The sequence below is a fragment of the Microtus oregoni genome, unplaced genomic scaffold (assembly GCF_018167655.1).
Source record: "Microtus oregoni isolate MIOR12 unplaced genomic scaffold, Mior012 000029F_ref0000214, whole genome shotgun sequence".
NCBI classification, from domain to species: Eukaryota; Metazoa; Chordata; class Mammalia; order Rodentia; family Cricetidae; genus Microtus; species Microtus oregoni.
The window spans coordinates 2,501,616-2,523,106 of record NW_024543088.1 but is presented as its reverse complement, the minus strand read 5'-3'; the positions used below and the strand labels follow the sequence as shown (position 1 = coordinate 2,523,106).

At 46.8% G+C, this 21,491-nt stretch overlaps 1 protein-coding gene across 1 annotated transcript in view; it reads right to left on the bottom strand.

The window, feature by feature from the left end:
- Window positions 1-21,491, bottom strand: part of LOC121465135 (protein sidekick-1-like) — a 955,042-nt gene that overhangs the window by 130,606 nt on the left and 802,945 nt on the right. Inside the window, exon 22 of the mRNA XM_041678320.1 lies at window positions 20,584-20,705. Within this exon, the coding sequence (XP_041534254.1) occupies window positions 20,584-20,705 (122 nt within the window). The remainder of the gene's footprint in view (window positions 1-20,583; window positions 20,706-21,491) is intronic.

The following is a 21,491-nucleotide window of genomic DNA, read 5'->3' as shown; positions in this document are numbered from 1 at the left end:
TACAAATATACAATGACAGAAGATAAACATGTTAGAAAGAAAGCCGGTTACCAGAGTTGTCCAACCCTACCCTGGAGCTTAGCAACTTCACAAATCAGTGTCTGATGTGATGGCATCTAGCCAATTAACAACCAAGAAATCAGATTTCTAGAAAGCTTGACAGCCAGCAAACAGCCTATCAAACAAGGCTCCACTCGCTACTCAGTATAATTGAGCCCACAGGACAAATACAGCCCCTTTCTTGTTTCTGTTGATAAAGTTTTATTGGAGCACAGCCATACTCAATGGTTTGTATGTTGCTCATCTCTGTGATTCCATGGCAGAGATGCATAGATCATCTCTCCAGGAGCCAGCCCTTTAGTGGGAAAGCATCCACCCTGCTTGAGCATGCTCCCTAGAGGCACAAGGCAAACGTCACAGTAGGTCCTGCCTGTTATTATTGCTGCTCGTAAGTAAGTATGGGGTCTCACTTTCCACTCTACCCCATTGCTTTCTCTGGGGTCCAGCGTAAAATTTGGTGTTCATCCCTGTTTGTTCAACATGCTAATAATCATGTGAATGATTTTTAAAAACCAGCACAAAATGTGGGCTAGCTGGTATGGAACACTATTTGGGTAAGACACATTTTTACCCAATCCACCAGAACTCAGCAAGAATCTTACATCCCTATGACAGAAGGTTTACATCTTTTTCTGAGGAAACCAGGATTCTTTAATCTTTGCCTGGCTCCTCTGGCTCAGCAAACTTCCAGGGCTTCACACTAGAGTGTTCTAGAAGAAGTAAGAAGTGACTGGCTACTACCAGAACACAGGACCCAGAGTGAGTCAGGGCTCTAAAGATAAAACAAATTGACACTCCCCTGGGGAAGCTGGGATTTAAAGGCTTTCTTGCCTTTCTCTGAAAGCCAACAAACAGCGCTTTATAATGCTTATTATAGAAACTGAAATGGCCACATTTCAAAGGCCACTCGGCCGGGCAGGTCCTTCATTGCATTAAGGAGTGCACAGTCCCTCCAAGGAGGTGACAAGCTCCTCCAGCAGGGCGAATGGCTTACCTGCCAGTGTCTAGTCTGCCCTGGGCACCAGTGGCCCGGAAGCAGGACCCATTTGGGCATGTGCTTTCATTTAACGACTAGAAGTCTCAGAGGCCGCCACTCCTGCCAAGCCGAGTTTTCACACAAGCTGGGTTGTGAGCATGAGAAACGTCTCTCATGCTGGGCTTCTGGAAAGTTTGGGGGGAACCGATGGGCCTGTGCAGGACTTTAAATACCCCTGCTAGGGGAATTCGGGTTCTGCTTGGCACCCCACATCCCCAGGACTTCAGTGGTTACTCCAAGGACAGTCATTAACTTCATCCCAGAGGCCCCACACAGATGGAGAGGAGGGCATGAGGAGGAAAAACTGACAAGGAGGCAGCTGTCCTTCCCTTCAGAGCCCAGCAGAGGGGAGACATTCCAGAACTCAGTGGAAACCTGCCAGCCCCACGCACCCTGCCTGGCTGAAACTCCTGTTGTCAGCAGGAAAACTTGCAACTTCGCAGATACTCAGACCCTGTGAATGGTGCGGAATGGTGTCCCCGTGCCTGAGCCAAGCGCAGCTCCCCCAAATGAGGGGTGCTGGAGGGCACAGAGGCAGAGGGACAGATGGGGCTGGCACTTCTGGCAAAAGCACAGCCCAACCAGGAAGGAACTAGAGGCTTGGGAGGCCCAAAGGCCACTTCCCTGAGCAGATCCGTAACTCTTGCAAGCTAATGAGTTGTTAAGGGGATTCTCCTTAGCTCTTGATTGATCTCCGCTGGCTGGCAAGGAGGCTGCCTGCTTTGAGAAGGGCAGGGTTTGGGCAGCCCTTCCCCACTAGTTCGTGGCTGCTTCTTTCTGCAGTGTAGTGTAGTTCCCTCTTGTTTCCTGTTTTACAATTAAATCCCCCCTCTTTCTTTTCCCTCTCTTCCCCCTCTCTCACACAAACACACCATTCTGTGTTTGTGTTCATGACTGCATACAAATGCCCACATACACATATGTACTTGTATGTGTGTGTGAATGATGAGGCTAGAGGTCAACCTTGGATGCCCCTCCTCAGGCAGCTGCCTCACCTTGCTTGTTTTCTTTCTTTCTTCTTCCTTTCCTTTCCTTTCCTTTTCCTTCCTTCCTTCCTTCCTTCCTTCCTTTTTTCCTTCCTTTCTGTAGATTTACTTATTTTCTATGTTTCAGAGTTTTCCATGTATAAGCAGTTTGTGTGCCTGGTTCCTGTGGAGGTGACAGGGGGCGAATTGGATCCTATGGAATTGTAGCTACAGATGATTGGGAGCTGCTATGCGGGTGCTGGGAACAGAAACTGGGTTCTCTGAAGGAGCAACAAGTGCTCTTAACTGCTGAGCTACTTCCTACATGATCCCACCTTGTTTTTAGAGACAGGGTCTACTACCACTGAGCCACATCCTAACCCTTTTAATAAGGGCATTAACTTCATTCAAAGGGGCTCCACCCTCGTGTCCTAATCCTGCTGCAACAGTCCCACTCCTAATAGGACTCTTTGAGGGAAGGCGTCAATAGATGCATTTGTAATAAACACACATCAGGTCCATAGCACCTGTCGCATGTCACCTACATGTGAGGTAATCTATCCACCATTATTCGCAGTGTCCCTGATAATATGGTCTCCCGCTTCTCCTTTTTCTCCCCTTAGGGGTGCAGCTCTCCCTAAGAATCCCCTCTCCAGGAGGAGACGTTTCCCAGTCTTCCTTACATAGACCACTTCCTGGGTTTTGGAGTCAGGGGCCTCTGGTGCTGAGCCCCAGCAGTACAGACAAAGGGAAAGACTTGAATGCCCCTGTATCTCTGCCATCTTGGTCCTATGACTGGCTTGTGTTTATTTGCACAGAGGTGGGCCCTGCATAGCTTTACCAGAGATGCTTTTCCCACCAGGTCTGCTGCTCTCAAAGACTAATAGCAACAAGGAGGCCTCCCCAGACACAGAGGATTTATGGTACTGCCTCTAAATCCAGAGAATGTTGACAAAGACCTCTGCTTCACCACAGGGAACAAGGACCCCATGGGAGGGGCTTGAACTCCACATCCAAACATATCAGCGTGGAAGTTCGCAGGCTGCCCTGAGATGCCAAGACGCTCAGCCTTCTTCATAAAGCAAGGATGATGAAGTTACCCCAAAACATGATCAGAAACCCCTCTGAGGACAAAGTGAGTGATGTGGCCAGAAAGCTAGCACCTCAAAATGCCGGGTCCACTTGACCTACAGGACAGTCCAGCTGTGCTGCACAGATTGCTGGGGTGAAGGGTGTTATTCTCTACTGTGGTCTTAGGGTGGTGGGAACTGCCACCGCTACTGCTGGGCAGCCTCGTGTCCTGTGAGGAATGCATCATAATTTGGTTGTCTGGGAAAGAGTCATGACTTCAAACCTGTCACATGGTTGTTCCTGGATGCTCATGACTTTACAGCCATTGCGAACTCCAGACTACCGGCAGAGACCGCCACAGATGCTACCATCGCTGTCCCTATATTGCTTCCCTGGTCTCACCTGCTGTCTCCTCTGGAAACCACAGTGATGGCTCTGGCCCATTTGCCCCTCTCCTCTAACTCCTGATAAAGAGATGTTGGAAAAATAAAGTTCCCTTTCGGTGCCACTTAGCCCAAGATCTGCTGGTCCCCCAGTTCTAGGATAAGAAGCTGGACATGTTAGAGCATGCCTGTCATCCCACTGGGGTGGTTGAGGCAGGAGAATTACTAAGTTTGAGGCCATCCAGAACTACATCGTGGGCTTAAGGCTGGCTGTGCAAGCACGAGACCCGAGTTTGGATCCCCAGCACTCTCGTCAACAGACTGCTGTGGCCATACGTGCCCCTCTCACCCAAGTGATGGGGAGCAGAGACAGGAGGATCGCTGAGGCTTTCTGGCTGCCAACCCTGACAAAAATGATGAACTCCGAGTTCAGCAAGAGAGCGTGTGTCAAGGGAATAAAGCAGAGAAGGGAGGGGGCCCGATTTCTTCCTGTGCGTATTCATGGGCACTTGATGACACACACAGAACATGAACTCTCTCTCTCTCTCTCTCTCTCTCTCTCTCTCTCTCTCTCTCACACACACACACACACACACACACAGAGAGAGAGAGAGAGAGAGAGAGAGAGATCGAGAGATCTTGACTCAAAAATAAAACCATTAGAAAACATACCACCATCACCACCAACAGATGCCTGGCACTTCCCTCCTTCTGAGCCTCTCCTCTCACACCCCTGCCCACCTGGGATGTCCTCTTCCTGCTGTAATATGGGCAGTCCTCCCTCAGTTCCTAACCATAACCTCACCTCCTCCAGGAGCCTTCTCTGATAGAACTAGTCAACCTCTCACTCGCCTTCTCGGATTCTGCCAGCAACATCTCCCCATGTGCACCCTGTCCAAGCCTGCTGAGAATGGTCGTCTTCTCCACAAAACCTCCGAGTTCCTGCAGGGAGTGTGTGCATGGTGGCTGGGCACCTGGGACCAGAAATAGCCCAGTCATCCTGGTCCTCTGCTTTGCAGCATGAGCAACAGATTTGATAAACCATCAAATCTACCAAACAGTTGGTGCTCACTAAATGCTTTCTGGGTGCAAGGCAGCAAGGGATGAATGATGGAAATGAATGAAAGATCCAGAGACCAGCAAAATGAAGCACCTAGACAGATCTAAAGCAAAAGAATCAGTGTGACAGGATCAGGGCACAGGACGGTCCTCAAAGTGGCAGGGGATGCTGACCCTGGTGATGGTGAAATGTGCAGTGTGTATGTGGGTGCGTATATGTGCTGTGCATGCATATATGTGGTATATATGTGTGTATGGGCAGTCTATATGTGGTATGTTTATGTGTGGTATGTGTAGTATATGTATGTGTATTCTATAGGTGGTGTGTGTGGTGTTTGTATGAGTGAAATGTATATGTGGTGTGTGTGTATGTTCGTATGGGATGTGTATGTGTAGTATGCACATACTTGCATTTATTTGTGGATGTGCATATGTACGTGTGCAAATAGATGAGAAGGCCAAAAACTCCTCTACCATTCTCCACCTTAATTTCTGAGCCAGCATCTCTGCCTGAACCTGGAGTTGCTTGATTCTGCTAGACTGGGCCAACAAGCCCTTGGAATCTCTAGCCTCTGCCTCTTCAGCAATGGGACCAGTGGAGTGTGCTACCCAGTGGGCTTTATTGTGGGTGCAGGGATCCTCAAGCTTGTGCAGCAGGCACTGTACCGACTAAGCAGTTTCCAAGAGTCCCCATAATAGGAACTGAGATGATCTGATGATAGATTAACAAGCAGAAAGGCCAGGTTCATACTCTGCACGACTTCCAGATTTGCTCTGCTGGCCAAGGTGCACGACAAGAAGTCATTGCAAGGGTGTCATTACAGACAATCACACAAACAATAAAGATTTGGAAATATCTGTGTGTTTCATCATCACCAGTCACCATAGACCCCAACTGCAGAGGGGGAGGCAACATGTTAGAGCCAAAGATGAACCGCCTCTGCAGATGTATGCCCATCACTGGGCGAGTGCTGAAGGGCCCATTAGAGCCACTGATGGCTTTCCTCCGTACATGTACCAGACAACTGGAAAATAATGTCACTCTTCCTATTAGGAAAGAGGAATTCAGTGTTGGTGGAGGTTTGCTACAACTGCAATGCTGACAGAGGCTTCTCTAAGGGCCCACAGTAGCCTAGACATCATCCACAGTGGGGAAGAGGTAGTCTGGGTGGGGTCAGATATACTATCTTGCAGAGCCTGAAGAGGAGCTGAGAGGGTGTGGCCCGTGGGGTCTGTCACCTTCAAAGTGATAGTTATCCAGAGATGTAAGCGCCTCCTTAAAGGAGGAGCTCTCCTTTAGTCAGAGAGGTTGCTCTGTCCCCAGGTGGCATTTGTGATGTGATCCATCTCTGGCTCAGCAGGGGCTCCCTGGCACTTGCCTTGGGCATATGTCTCAGTGTGAGGTCATGGCCAACACCTGGATGGCAAAGGTCCTGGTCTCACCCAGCTAACACCTCCAAGAAGACAAGGACAGTAACCACATGACAGAAATACAGAAAGGATGGTGAGGTGGATTTTGGGTAAAGTGCCTACTGTGTAAGTGAGTTCAAATTCCCAGCACTTGCATAAAAGCTGGCCATGTTAGCATGTACCTGTAATCTCTGTGCTACAATGAGGAGATGGGATAGCGAGAAAAGCAAATTCCCAGACATTTCTAGACCTGCTACACCAACAAACCAGTGATGAACAAGAGACTCTGTCTCAAACAAGATGGAACGCCAGGACCAAAGCCTGAGGCTGTCCTCTGACCATCACATACATGCCATACCTCCACACACACCCTCCACAAAGACCATAAAGATAAGAAGTGCAGGACATTAACGTGCACGTGGAGCTATGAGAACCACTGGGCCTTGAAGCGCTCTTGCTGCCCAGTGCACTGTCTTTAAACTTCCATCAACTCTGAAAGAGTAAAACATCCCCCAAACAGATACACTGGGCAGGAGAGATGGTTCTGTCAATAGAGTGTGTGCTGGGAACTCATGAGGACCTGATTCTGGGTCTGCAGAACCCATGTCCAAAGCTAGATGTCACAGCACATGCCAGCAACTCCAGAAGTGGGGAGGCAGTTCCCTGGAGGGTGCTGGCCAGACAATCTATCCAGCTGGTGAGCTCCAGGTTCAGCGAGAGACCATCTCAAAAAAGACCTCTCAAGTCTACTTCTGCTCCTGTATGTTCACACATACACACACACACACACACACACACACACACACACACAGAGAGAGAGAGAGAGAGAGAGAGAGAGAGAGAGAGAGAGAGAGAGAGAAGAGGAGAGGAGAGAGAGAGAGAGAGAGAGAGCGAGCAAGTAAGCAAGCAAACCAAAATGCCTGTTAGTTCAGAAGGGGTTAGGCATCATAACCCCAACCCATAGAGAAATTAATGGACAAGGAGAATGTTCTGAATACACCTGACCTATAGAGCATCACAGCTTAGCTTGGCCCTCATTAACCATGCTCAGAACACCTACACTGGCCTACACTTGGCCAATGCCATTTAATGCAGTCTATTTTTATAGTAAAGTATTTTATAGTAAAATATTGACTAGCTCATATATATATATATATATATATATATATGTATGTATATACTCACTCGATCATGATGGAACACAAAACTACCATATAGAAAAGGCTGGCCACATGGTGCCCTACAGAGAACAGCTTTTGTTGCGGAGTGGAGCTGAGATATTATGAGTTGAACTATAACAGGCTGGCACTGTCCACACATACACAAGGAATCATCATTAGTTGGGGACTGTCTGTATATACATGAGAACCATGGCAACCTCTGCTCATGGTGATCCTTGCCAAGAGGGCTTGGCGTCTGTTTCTTTCATGAGTCTCTATACCCCTGATGGATGCTGGGAAGGTTATTGTCTTGTCTCTGGTGTCTGAGTCCTGGGCCTAGACAGTGCTTAGCTAGTGTGGCTAGAAGCAGGAGAGGATCCACAGAGTCTAGCATAGGGTACAAGAGAGATGCCCAGGTTGGAACTCTCAGCCACACACTGGCCTTCAGTCTCCTGGCTGTGTAGGCAGAAGGCAGAGGGAATGCCCTGCCTAGGAAGAGAAACTTCTAATAGAGGCACACATGCTCAGCTGTTGACCAGGCTTGCGCTGGAAATCACCCTAGTGTGTATGTATCGCGAGAGGCTTCAGATAAAATGGCTTGTTAGGTAAATGGAAAACCCTACACACCCAGTGATGCGTCCTTTAACCAAAGCAGCATGCAGAAACACAAAGTGCCACCTGTGGCCTTCCATCCATCAGCCTCCATCCAATCTAGTTCCTGGAACCTGCCGAGCACACCTGGAAGACACATAGCATTTCCTCGTGCCCTGGTGTCCCCCAGGCATGAGTCACTTCAATGGGAATGGTTAATGACACTCTGGGCAACCTGTGCGTGTCACCTCCGAGGCCACTGGGGCCACACGATATCTCTATCTCAGCTGTTCCTTAGTTACCAGGAGACCAGCATGGAACAGATTCGTGTTTTATTTTATTAGCCCATAACACTCTCTAAAACAGCTCCTTTTAAAGAAAATGGCTACTATTATGCACAAATAAGCACTTAGTGGGTTCCCCCACCCCATCAGGGCTTTCCATTTTCAGAACGGAAACAGTTTTGTCTGTACCCAAAGTGTTACCAAGAGCGTCTTCATTACCGACAATCCTGCCCCAAGCAGCCTTCGCAGGAGTCGGGCAGCAATTCTGGCTATTAGAGCGCAGCGAATGGCCGTGTGCAGCAGGGGCTGAGGGAGGGCAAGGAAGCAAGGGGTGGGGAGAGGGTGGCCAAGGACAACAGGTACCACTGCCAACTGCAGGGAAAACGTGGGGAGAGCGATTTTGCTCCATCTGCAGCCAGAGGTTACTAATTAAGCAACGCATTACAGAACCAGAAATACCCACCAAAGCTGCTGCTTTTTATCTTTTTAAACCCATATCTGAGCAGCAACACTACAAGGGCCGTATAAGGGGTTTTTCCAACAGCAAGCATCTTTCATCCCATAATTCACGGAGGATAACTGAAGTCAAAAACCTCAGTGTGTGGGGCTGGGGAAATGGTTACGAGTAAGGTGATTCCTGTGAACATGAGAAGACCTGAGTCTAATCCCAAGAACACACATAAAAGGAAGCAGGACACGGTGGCACATGGTTGTGGTCCCAGCACGGGGAAATGGAGGATCCATCCCTAAGTGGATGCCTAAGGCTCCCCGGCCGGCCGGCCGACCCTAATTAGCAAGCTCCAGACTGAGGGAGAGACCCGATCTCAAAAAATGAGGAGGAATGTGGTAGAGAAAGACACCAGAAGCTGTCTCTGGCCTCTAGTCTTTTGCACATATGTACACACTCACCTGTGCACATGTGAACACGTTCGCAGGCATGCACACATACAAACCAAAAAATAATGGCAACAAAAGCATTGGTTCGCAGTTTCAGAAAGTAGTTGGGATATAAGCAAAACTTAATTCAAAGATGCACTGGGAAGTGGAAGGCATGGAAGTGGAGTGGAGGCTGCACTGCACACGCTGGCCTGGGAGGATGTGCCGGTCTTCAGTCCTGGCTGCTGCTTGGGGGAGGCCAGGGAGCCTGGACATTCAGCTCCGGGTCATTCCCTTCTTGAGCCTTCCACAGCCCCAGATAGTTTGGCCTTTTCCTCCCTCCATGTTCCTCTAGTGGCCTAGGAAGTCTTGGGTGTGTGTGTGTGTGTGTGTGTGTGTGTGTGTGTATGTTAATGCATGTATGTGTTAATACATATATGTGTGTGTTAGTTCATGTGTGTGAAATGGGTGTGTATGCCTTGCATGTGTATGTACAGGAAAATATGCACATGTGTGCATGTATAAGTGAAGGCAAGTGGTAAACCTGGTTGTTGTTACTTGGGAACTGTCCACCTCGTTGTTTTTGAGATAGGGTCTCACTGGCCCGGAACTCACCAAGTAGGCTAGGCTCGTAGCCAACAAACCCCGGGGCTCTAAATGTCTCCAGCACTGAGATTACAAACTTGTACCTCATATCTAGCTTTAAATAAAAAAACAAGCATGGGTCCAGGGAGATGAAACTCAGGTTCTCATACTCGTAAGGCAAGCGCTTTCCAGACCAGGCTGTCTTCCCCAGGCCTTGGCAAACCTTTCTACACTCACCCCCGCTTCCACACTGTGGACTCCTTCTCTCTAGGTTGGCCATCTTGACTTAGTTTTCAGCCATTTACTAAAATGATCACAAGGTCATCTCAGGAGCTGGTGTGCTTGGAAGGGTGAGCATGAATAGCCCTCTTCAGGCAAACATATCCCACTGCCAGCAAGACCAACTCCTGCCCCTTGGTGAGCTTGCTCCAGCTCTGGGTAATGAATGGCTTCTCTTCCAAAAGGCAGAACTGCTTTGTGTGGAGGCCAGTGATGGGCAAGGGGATGCTCTGTGCACTGTAGGCTCAGCAGGTGCCACTGTGATCAACCCACACTCCCAGCACATGCCTGCCAGCTCATGGCCCATCCAGAGAGAGAACGACAGCAAGCCCGTCTCATTCTCAGCTCCAGGTGCTGTCCTCATCCTCCACCTTCCAAGCTTTCTGTGGATGCTCACAGTTGACCCTGGGCCAGTGATTTAATTCTGGGTCTTCATTGGAAAGATGGACAGGTTGGGCAGGGCGCTGGATTGGAGCGTCAGACCTTTGCTGCTGTAATGTCTCTTCTTGTCTTCTGCAGGGGCTGAGGCATCCCACAGGCTGGATCTCCTCTGAGAGCCACACCTGTCCCTCATGTTATCCTTCAGCAAAAATGAAGACGTTCTAAAGAGGGGTGCTGTGAAATGGCTTAGTGGGTAACGTGCCTGCTGGGCGAACATGGGGATCCACAGAAACCCATGTGAAAGAAGCCAGGTGTTCAGTGTGCCCCTGTGACCTCAGTACTTGGGAGGCAGAAACAGGCAGATCCCCAGCAATCGCTAGCTAGTCAGTTTAGCTGAAATGGCAAGCCCTGGGTCCAGAGACCTTGCCTCTGAAAACACTGAAATAACTAAGGAAGACTTCCAACGTTAACCTCCGGCCCTGTGTGTGCCCACATGGGACATGTACAAATGCACACACCACATGTGAGCAGGCACACACACAGAGACAGAGAAAGAGAGATTCTAAAGAGATACCTGTGCCCCTCCCTTTGACTATCTGACTATTAAAACAACAGTTTCTGTTGTGGAATAATCTTTTTGTATACTGTGAAGATGTGTCACTCTGATTGGTTTAATAAAAAGCTGAATGGCCAATAGCTAGGCAGAATTTCTAGTCACAGAGGATGCTGGGAAGAAGAAGGTGGAGACACCAGGAGACACAGAGCAAGCAGGATGGGCAGTACGGAGATGAGGTACTAAAGCCACGAGGCAGAACGTAGATGAATAGAAATGGGTTCATTTAAGTTATCAGTTATAAGAGCCAGTTAGAAACAAGCCTAAGCTATTGGCTGAGCTTTCATAATTAATAAAAAGTTTCTGTGATTGACTACAGGCTTCCAAGGAATTGAAATTTCCTCAGGAGTCCTTTGCTGGGAGAAGTAAAAGGTGGAAGCCTGGGCCAGCCTGACAGGGAGCATGTCTCCCAGAAAGAGGTTTTATACATTCTGACAACTATTCAGATCTCCTTGCAGGAGAGGCTGGGGCCCTGACCATGCTGACTGGGACTGCCTAGCTATGTGGCGAAGGTGCTTTTACAAGCCTGCCCCCTGGGATTCCGAACTAATCTGGCTGAGAACACAAACACAGAGAGCTCAGGGACCTGGCCTGAGGGGGAAGGAACTGCTGGCCATTCTGAGGCTTCAACTTTCAGACTGAAGTATTGTGGATGGAACGTGACTAACGGGTATTTCAGTTCCTGCACTACAGCAGGCTGAAGGACCCTACAAACCAGAAGCCACGGAGGAGCTGGGTAGGAACGGCAGTCAGCCTGTTACAGCCGCTCAACTCGGGAAACCAGAAGTGTGGCTGCTCTGGGGGAGGGTCTCTCTTAGCAATCAAGGGCTGGAACAAGGTCCAGGGAGGTGAACCACAGGGCCTTTGCACCGCCGAGATGAGCAAAAGGGTCCAGTCTGCCCCTTCACATTCTGCAAGCAAAACTGAGGTGAAAGAAGAAAAAAGCCTCTGGCTGCTGGAAAGGGGAACTAATGCAGTACTCACTATAAATATGGAGTCTGCTTCTCTTCCTCCCCAGGCCTGTACTTGTGTGTGTGTGTGTGGGGGGGGGAGAACAAAAAGAAGATAAGCATCTCCCCATGAGTGCCTCACTTTTGAGGTCTAGAGCAAAGGTTTTCAACCCCCTTTCTTTGATAGAAAGACCCTTTCATAGAGGTCACCAAAGACCATTGGAAAACACTGATATTTACATTACGATTCCGAACAGTAGAAAAATTAGAGTTATGAAGTATCAATGAAAACAATTTTATAGTTGGGGTCACCCCAACATGAGGAATTGTATCCAAGGGTCACAGCATTAGGAAGGTTGAGAACCACTGGTCTAGAGAAAGAGAATATCAAATAGTGATTTGGGGGAGAGATGTGAAAATGCTACCACTAAATCACCAAGTGTGGGAAAACCTAACCAGTACGGAAAAGCAAGCAAGCAAACAAACAAAACCCAAATCCCTAAGATGTAGAAAGGCACACGAGAATGAACTGTCGCTGGGTGGTAGTGAAACTGTCATCTCCATGCTGGAGAGGCTGAGGCAGGAAGATCATGAGTTCAAGGCTAGTCTGGGCTCTCAGAGAGAGAACCTTTTAAAGCAATGACATGACCAAAACCTAAAACAAACACAGAATAAGGAGAGTCAACTGGGGACATGGCTCAGTAGGTAAGGCTCTTGCTTGATCCCCAGAACCCTCTTAAGAAGCCAGATGTGATGGTGCATGCTTGTTCTCCCAGCAGGGGGAAGGCAGAGACAGGGGAATGCCTGGGAGTTGAGGGCCAACCTGCCCAGATTAATCCAGGCCAGTGAGAGATCCTGTCTCCAAACAAATAACCAAACCAAAATGGACAGTGTCCTGAAAAATGGTACCCAGATTTGACCTCAGGCTGCCATACAAATGTGCATAAGCACACGCACGCACACGCACACACACACACACACACGCACACACACAAACACGCATGTATGCACACACACGCACACACAAACACGGAATAAACTGTAACATTAAGGACAGAATACGTCACTATTGCTATATATTTTTAAAAGGCAGAGATGAAGAAGCAATAGAGCTATCTAAGATGTAAATATCTGTCACTGAGATTGAAAACTTCCGAAGAGACAAAAGGGCCGATGAGATAGGGGTCAACAGGGAATTAATTTACTGGAAACTACTTCTGAGGACATTATTTAGAGAGGAGCACAGAGAGATAAGACAAGAGAAATAGGAAGTGGATGCTGAGCGACCAGGCGGATAAAGAGAGAAGCAATTTCTTACATCCACCAGGAGTCCCAGCAAGAGACAACAGACAGTGGCGAGGCTGCACCCAAACAGACTGTGACAAAGAATTTGCCAGAGCAAATTGAAGTTTTAGACTCAAAGTGTCTGATACACCCCGACTTCAGAAGCAGCCCCGGGCTGTGCAAATGTGAGGACCAGAGACTGAGTCCCAGCACTCACATGAAATCCTGATGGGCATGGGGGCCCAGTACAATCCCAGCACTCAGGAGATGGAAAGGGGGGATACTTGGGGCAAGTTAGCTAGCTAATCTAGTTGGATTAGTGAGAGACCCTGCCTTGATACAGAAAGTGGAGAACAATCCAAAAGATATCTGGTGTAAGTCTCTGGCTCCCACACTCACTTGTACACCACACAGATGCACATATATTATGCATACACATGAAAAAATAACAAAAGATCCTTCTGTAGCAGGCTTTCTTGGATTGTCAACCAGATCAAGACAAGGAGACTTGTCAATTATGAATGTCTGGCCTTATCTTATAACTAGCTCTTATAACTGAATTTAACCTGTTTCTCTTCATCTACGTTTTGCCCCAGGGCCTTTTACTTTTCTTTCATTCTATATGTCTTACTCCATGTCTATCTGGCTCGTGTCTCCCTCTCTCCCTCGTTCTCTCTCCCCTCTCTCCCATTCCTTCCTCCTATTTATTCTCTCTGTCCATCAGCCCTGCCTATCCCTCTACTGACTAGCTATTGACCATTAAACTTTTTATTAGACCAATCAGGTACCTTAGGCAGGCAAAGCAACACATCATTGTATTGTTAAAACAGTGCAGCATCAGCAAATGTAACACATCTTTACATGGTTAAGCAAATGCAGCATAAACAATGTAACACACCTTTACATAGATAAAGTAATATTCTGCAACATAATCAAATGTAACACATTTTTACCCAGAGTAATATTTCACAACATCCTCCTAGACCTACTGTATTATAGTTAAGCTGCAGAATACAAGAGATCCCTAAGATACTAGATTACTGGCAAAGTAAGATAGGGTACGAGGTGAACTTCAACGTCAACAATAAGAATGAGGAGAAAGCAGGCTATTATCTCCAGACCTTTAGTTCCTGCACTTACAGTGCTAAACTGCCATTCAGAGGATGGCACTAAAGATCTTTCTAGATTACCCAGTTGTACCATGGGAGAAGTTAACATTCACCGTGTTGCAACCCAGAGAACAACTAAGAGATGTAATCGAAGGAAAAGGAAATTGAACCAGGAGGAAAGACTTGGGGAAGAAATGACCAGGAAAGAGAGTGGCAGATGCACCACAAAATCTAAGCAAGTATCAACCCAGGGCCAGAGACAGTGAGTGTCACTGTCTTCAGTTGGAAAAACTACGTGGGACTGAAGTGCTGGGAACATGGTAGGCATGGCGTGACTAGTACCAGACCTCGTGTTATAAACCTGTAATTCCTGCTACTAAGGAGACAGAGAAAGGATCACAAGTTCAAGACCAAACTGGAAAGCTTACTGAGAATCTGTACCAAAATAGACAGTGAAGAGGCACAGAAACATAGTTCAATGGCAGTGCACCTCCCTAGAATCCCCCAGTGAGGGACTGGGGTATGGCTCAGTGGTAGAGCACCTGCCTAGAATCTCCCAGTGAGGGACTGGGGTGTGGCTCAGTGGTAGAGCCCCTGCCTAGAATCCCCCAGTGAGGGGCTGGGGTGTGGCTCAGTGGTAGAGCACCTCCCTAAAATCCCCCAGTGAGGGGCTGGGGTGTGGCTCAGTGGTTGAGCACCTCCTTAAAATCCCCCAGTGAGGGGCTGGGGTGTGGCTCAGTGGTAGAGCCCCTGCCTAGAATCCCCCAGTGAGGGGCTGGGGTGTGGCTCAGTGGTAGAGCATCTGCCTACTATGTGCAGTTTCTTAGATATCCAAGAAGTAAATATTTTTAAAAAGAAATAAAGATGGATAAATGGAAAGAAGTGAGGAAGGAAGAAGAAAATGAGGGAAGGACAAAAGGAAGAACAGAAGGAAGAAGAGAAGGAAGGAAAAGCTCAAAAATACATCTAAATGCATATGAAAATAGAAGTGGGGGCAGAAAATTGGGTGGAGCTTCTTCAGAAGACACAAATTGGAAATGCCTTGCTTCCTATCAAAAAACATGCCAGAGAAGACTCAGAGGTTGGACTTAATTGGACATTACCTCATTCTACATATGTGGTTCTGATGAAAATGCCCTGTGCAGACCTATAGAAGAGACATCTGGCAGCTTCTGGGAAGGGTTAGCATGCAGTTACTGTTTGATCTAGCTGTTGTAGGATATTTTATACTGTGTGAAGGTGTATTTGCTGTGATTGGTGTAATAAAAAGCTGAATGGCCAATAGCTAGGCAGGAGGTATAGGTGGGACTTCCAAACAGAGAGAAAACTCTGGAAAGAAAAAAGGTAGAGTCTCTAGACAAACATGGAGGAATTAGGATAAACAGTATGGAGATGAGGTAACAAGCCTTGTGGAAGAATGTAGATTAAAATATATGGGTTAACTAAAGTTATAAAAACTAGTTAGTATCAAGTCTAAGCTAAGGCCAAGCTCTTGTAATTAATAACTCGCCATATCATTGTCTGTGATCTGGCAGCCCAAAGAAAAATCTGACTATACCCAGCAGCCTCATGCCTGGGGTCTAATTTGAAGATACATAGCAGCAAAAAGACAAAATGTTAAGACCAATTTCTTGGTAGAAGAATCCCTTCCTAACCCTGGTCTTGATTCTTCATTCCCTTTGACTTCTGGAACCTATGCACAGGGTGCCTCACATAGCATAGGGCTCTAGGCTGATGGCAACAAGGCTAAACACACTAAAAGAACAAGATTATTTGGTCCAAAGTCACCACAGGGGTACTTAGAAGTGGAATAGTGTCCTTGAGATGAGACCAAGGCAGAAGGAGAATCCCAGTCTGAAGAAGACCCACTTGCAATGACTGACTTTGAAGATGGGAAGGAACTCTGAGATACCCGACAAGGTGACCTTCAGTAGCTAGAATAGTCCCGCTGACAGGTAGCTTCCTACACACCAAACCTTGGGTTCCCAACATGGAACTGATTTTTACCTATATCACAGAATTCAGCTCCTCTCCAGAGTCTCCAGAGGGGGCGCTGTGCTACGGGCACCATGCTTTAGCTGTAAAACCCACACTAGACTTGCAATGAACTGATCTCTAATAGCATGTTCGTGTTGGGTAAGCACTCTGTGTTTGGCAACTTGTTGATGGCAGTGGTAGAAAACACAGGCCCACCATGGAGAAGAGGCTACACAACCATAGCAGGTTAAGGCTGGGGAGATGGGGGAGCGGACAGGAAATGTACAGGTGTGGACTAGCTACTTCATCACGAGGGCAGTGAGTGCAGAAGGCCACATTCCACATAAGGACAGTAATACAAATATGGAGGTTTGTTTTTGTTGTCAAAGAGAAAAGCAGAGAGCTTGGGAGATAGGAAAGATAGTTCATTCAATAAAGTGTTTGACCCATAGAACCTAAGTTGTTGGTTTTTTTTTTTTTAACCTAGGCATGTCTGATACTACTTACTTGCAATGCCAGTGCTTAGGAGTTAGAGACAAGAAGACCCCTGGGGGTAGCTGCCCATTAGCCTAGACTGCTCAGTGAACCCCAAATGCATAAAAGACTCTGTCTCCAAAACCAGGTGAACAGTACCTGAGGAACAAGAGCTGGGGTTGACCTATGGCTTCTATAGGAATGCATGTATATGTGCATTGTCCACACATGTGCACCTGCACACACATCAATACATATACAATGTACTGATTCAAGTAGGCATAATTATCCACAAGATGCAGTAACAGGCAGGGAACCTAGACTTCCCAGCACATCATTTTTCTATAGCTTTGACTCTGCAATAGTGTAAATAGTTACAAAGTGAAAATAAACTTAAAAAGCCCTAGCGATTTCTCTCAGGTGAAATGATTTTTTTTTCAGAATCTAACTGCTAATAAGCAAGGCAAAAGAACACAACAACTGAAATGAATGTGTCTAGTTATATACAAATTGGTGATGAAAGCGTGGATAAAAAGAATACTGTTGGGTGATTTTTTTTTTAAGCCCAGCATTTTGGCTGTGAACACAGGAGAAAATTAAACCTAAGGATAGACCCTTATGCTGCATTCAGTGGTCATGTTGATTACGCTGTTGGAATCACAGGTTTATATTCAATATAATAGTCAGGTAAAGAAAATAAGAACACTGGGGTTTCTGAAAAATGCATATGAGGCAAATTTACTATAAGATATGAATTTAAGGATAATGGTATTTGATTTGAATTGAAAATATCACTATGACCTTATGGTGTTAAAAAAAAATACATGTTTCCTGGGGCTGAGAGATGGTTCAGTGGCTAAGAGCACTAGCTGCTCTTCCAGAGGACACAGGTTCAATTTCCAGGATACACAATGGGGTCTCACAACCATCTCCAATTCCAGTTCTAGTGAACCTGACACCCTCTTCTGGCCTTCCTGAATACCAGGCACATGTATGGTACATAAATGTGTATACAGGCAAAACATTCATGAACATGAAATAAGTAATTCTAACAAAAATGTTTAGTGTATTTCCTCTCCTGACCAGAAAGGTTCAGAAACAATGACCAGATGGCAGCAATGAGCTCCCCAAGCTTTTGATGCTCAGGTTGTGATCTTCAAATGTTACTTAGCACTATTTAAAACCCAGGCTCATGTATAAACAGCTCATATGAGCTTGGACCAGGAAGGCACCATGTGCTGGGGCATATACCAGAAAATAAAATCTTCTCATGTCAAGAAATCTAAAACATGAAGGGATAAAGATGGGTGGATTTAGGGCTCAAAGAATAGCAATGGGGGCAAAGGAGATTGATACCTCTGTGAGTGAAGGGCTCACCACACAAGCACAAGGACCTTAGTTTGAATCCCTAGAACCTATATAAAGCTGGACATGGTAGCATATGTCCATAATCCCTGTGTTCCCATGGACAGATAAGAGGCAGAAGAAGTTTAGGGGCTCACCTGGTATACACAGCAGGCAAAAGAAACTGTCTCACACAAAATGAAGGAGAGGACCAAGACCTGAAACTGTCCTCTAACTTCCATGTGTGCACCATGGCATACACATACAGACACACAGACACATACATATGACTAACATAGAGCAATGAGTACAGATGCCTGGAACACACTGAATATAAAAGCATATGCTTTCACAATTGTTGCAATATTAGGAAAGAGACAAAAAAAAGAGAAAGTAGATCTGTTTAACACTAGTAGAAGGAGGCAGTGCCTTATTTTGATAATTTATAAATGAGTGTTTTCTGTCTTCTTGGCTTTGAGAGTTCCCAAACAATGTGAGGGATTAGGGTAAGGGCTTTCCTTCAAAGTTCCAGAGACAGAATGAGTAAAAGTTGAGAGGATGGAAAAATTTCCACTCTGAACGTTAAACAAAACAAAACAAAACAGTTCAGGTGAAAGAGCATGCATGGATGAAGAGAGAAAGCACTGATGGGGAACTGATGGAGTAGGGATCAGGAATCAGGGAGTTCATTCCCTCCTGCTGCTTTATTTAGCATAAGTTCATGCTCTTTATCCATCTCAACATGCTCAGAGAACCGAGGATATGCTGAGGACGCAGGAAGAAGAGAGGGTGATACCAAAGTGAAAGCACATTTCATCAAGTTTTTGTGATGAACTTCTGCTTCAAAGGATATAGAGGGACAGAGGCGTGCTAAGGGGTATGACTAGAAGGGATCTTGCAAGGACCTCTCCAGTGTCTAGGTGTTGTCAATAGGACATGGCACTGGGAAAAAGGGCAGAAGACTTTTTGAAGAAAAAAAAAAGAGATGTAATCTATAGTGACAGAGAGAAGACAAGTGACTGCCAGTGGATGAGGGGGACTGTAAGGGAGGGGAACAAGGAGTGTGAGAATGCGTCTGGGAGCAACAGGTGTGCTTGATACTTCAGTCCACATGGAGCTTGCTCAGCAACCAGGACCAATAAACATCGAGACAGTTTTCCATAGACATTTTTCTTTTTCTTTTTTTTAAATATTTTTATTTATTTATTATGTATACAATATTTTTTCTGTGTGTATGCCTGAAGGCCAGAAGAGGGCACCAGACCTCATTACAGATGGTTGTGAGCCACCATGTGGTTGCCAGGAATTGAACTCAGGGCCTTTGGAAGAGCAGGCAATGCTCTTACCCTCTGAGCCATCTCTCCAGCCCGACATTTTTCTTCTTAAAGTTTCAAAGTCTGTTTCCAACTTTTTTTTGTTTCATTCACTGTTTTTTTTATTAGGCATAAAATATAGATATACTCTTATTTTTCTTAAGTCAATAGTCTCAACCCCAGGGATGGTTAGCTCCCATTGAATTAGTTTACACTGTGGGGATTCTATGGGCTTGGTGAAACTTTTGTGCATGTATGTATAGGATTTGCTTTCCAATTCATAGCCAGTAACCAGGAGAGACTCCTGCAGCCCAGTGAAAGAACAGTGATGAGTCACCAGGATCTAATTACACGGGAACTACTTCTAAACATCACCACTCACTGCTCACAATTTGGCTCTTCATCTTTTCCCCTTTTATTAGAACATGGAGTTGGTGGAATGTGTGGTATTCATCCACACCAGAAGATCCTACTTACATATAGCCATCCTAGATGCCCAAGCCCACCCATGTTTATTATAGCCCCTGACACTACATTGAATCTTTTCCTTGGCCCATCCTTGGATACATATGCTAGACTTTCCCATCACTTCCTAACACTCTATGCTGTCTCCAGACATACCCTGAGGCAGGAGATCCTGCCACCCGCGGATAGAATGGTTTCTTCCACAGCACCCCCCATGCCCTGAACAGCACCTGGAGACTAAGCCTGCTCTAGAAAGGCAGCTGTAGCCATGATGCTCTATGCCAAACAAGCTGTACCAGTTTGGTAGCCAGTTAACTGTGAAGTAGAATTTAAAACTCAGTCAGTTGCTATCTAACTTGGGGTACCATGCTGGAACAGCCTTGAGTTTCCTCCTTTATTTTCACTTCTGGCAACCTGATAGGGCCCTGATTTTCTCATCTTTGTCCACCCTGTCTTCAGTGTCTAATTTCATTCCTGTCTCTGCTCTTCCCCTCCATGCACACCCCCTTTTAGCCACCCTGGATTTTCTCTAGGGGGACCATCAACACTCCCTCAAGGGCAGGTCCTTACCATCTGCCTATTGGGAATCCCTAGCTCCCAGGGTGTGGAACATTGGCAACTTGATAGTACCTAGAATTATCTAGGAGACAAACCTTTGGCCATGTCTGTGAGGGGGTTTCCAGAGTAGAGGTGGGAAGACCCACTCTGAATGTGGGTGTCCCCATCCATGGACTGGGGTTCTGGACTAAATGAAAAGGAGAAAATGCACTGAGCATCAGTAATCCTCTTGGCTTCCTGACTGTGGACTGTCTCACTGTGACTTCCCGGCCTTTTGTGGACAGTGCTGCATTGTTATCCAGAATGAGCCTTCCTTCCTCCTTAAACTGCTGGTCAGGTATTTTGTCACCACCTACCTGCCCCTCCACAATCCACCTGCAGATGGCCGTCTTCCCATCATAGCCGGGTCGGAACTGGAGTGTGGCTGAGCGAGGGCTGATGTTGGAAATGACCAGGTTGGATGGAGCACCAGGAAGGTCTAGAGGGGGTGAGAGTCAGGAAGAGGGTTAACTTGTGTCCCAGCTTAGGATGGGTGCCAAGCCTGTTAGGGAGGAAATGGCTTCATAATGACTCTTCATTGCAAAAGGCCCTTGTTTACCAAACCGGGAAAGCGAGAAGCAGTGCAGCTCCCCTCAGCAAGGCCTCACAGCGGGATCCTTCCTCTAACAGGGTCACCCGCTGTGCCCCAGGCCATCTGAAGAGGCATTAAGAGACTCCTGTCTTATTCATCTCTACAGAGAGCAGATAATTAATAGGTGCTTGTTGTGCAAAGAAAGACAAGGGAACGTGATTACATCCTCCAGGCTCCTGCCCCAGCACCAAGAAAGGACTGTCTAACTTCTTTTCACTGCTCCCGTGATGCCCCGGGAGTCAGGGTTGAGGAGGGGATGGAAATCTGTAGGTTTTAGATGTGGTTTCCAAGACAACCAAGAGCAGGTGACAGTGCAGGACTCTTTCCTGGACTCAGTTGTTCTGGGAACGCCATAGGTGAAAGGTGAGCCTGCCATCTGAGCTTTCCTGGGCTGAGGGCCACTCATACAGAGAGAACCTGCTGGACTGCTCTCTGGGAGGCCAGGCTTCCCTGCAAGTTCAACCAAGTGTTTAAAATGAGAAATTCCCAAGAGTAAGAGAACGTGTTAAAGGAAGAAAAGAAAAATAATGCCGACAAAAACTACCTTAAAAAGGCAAGACAAAGGACTGGAGGTATATCTCCGCAAGCTGTGTCCACCCACAAAGCCCTGGATCCCCAGCACTGCATAAAGCC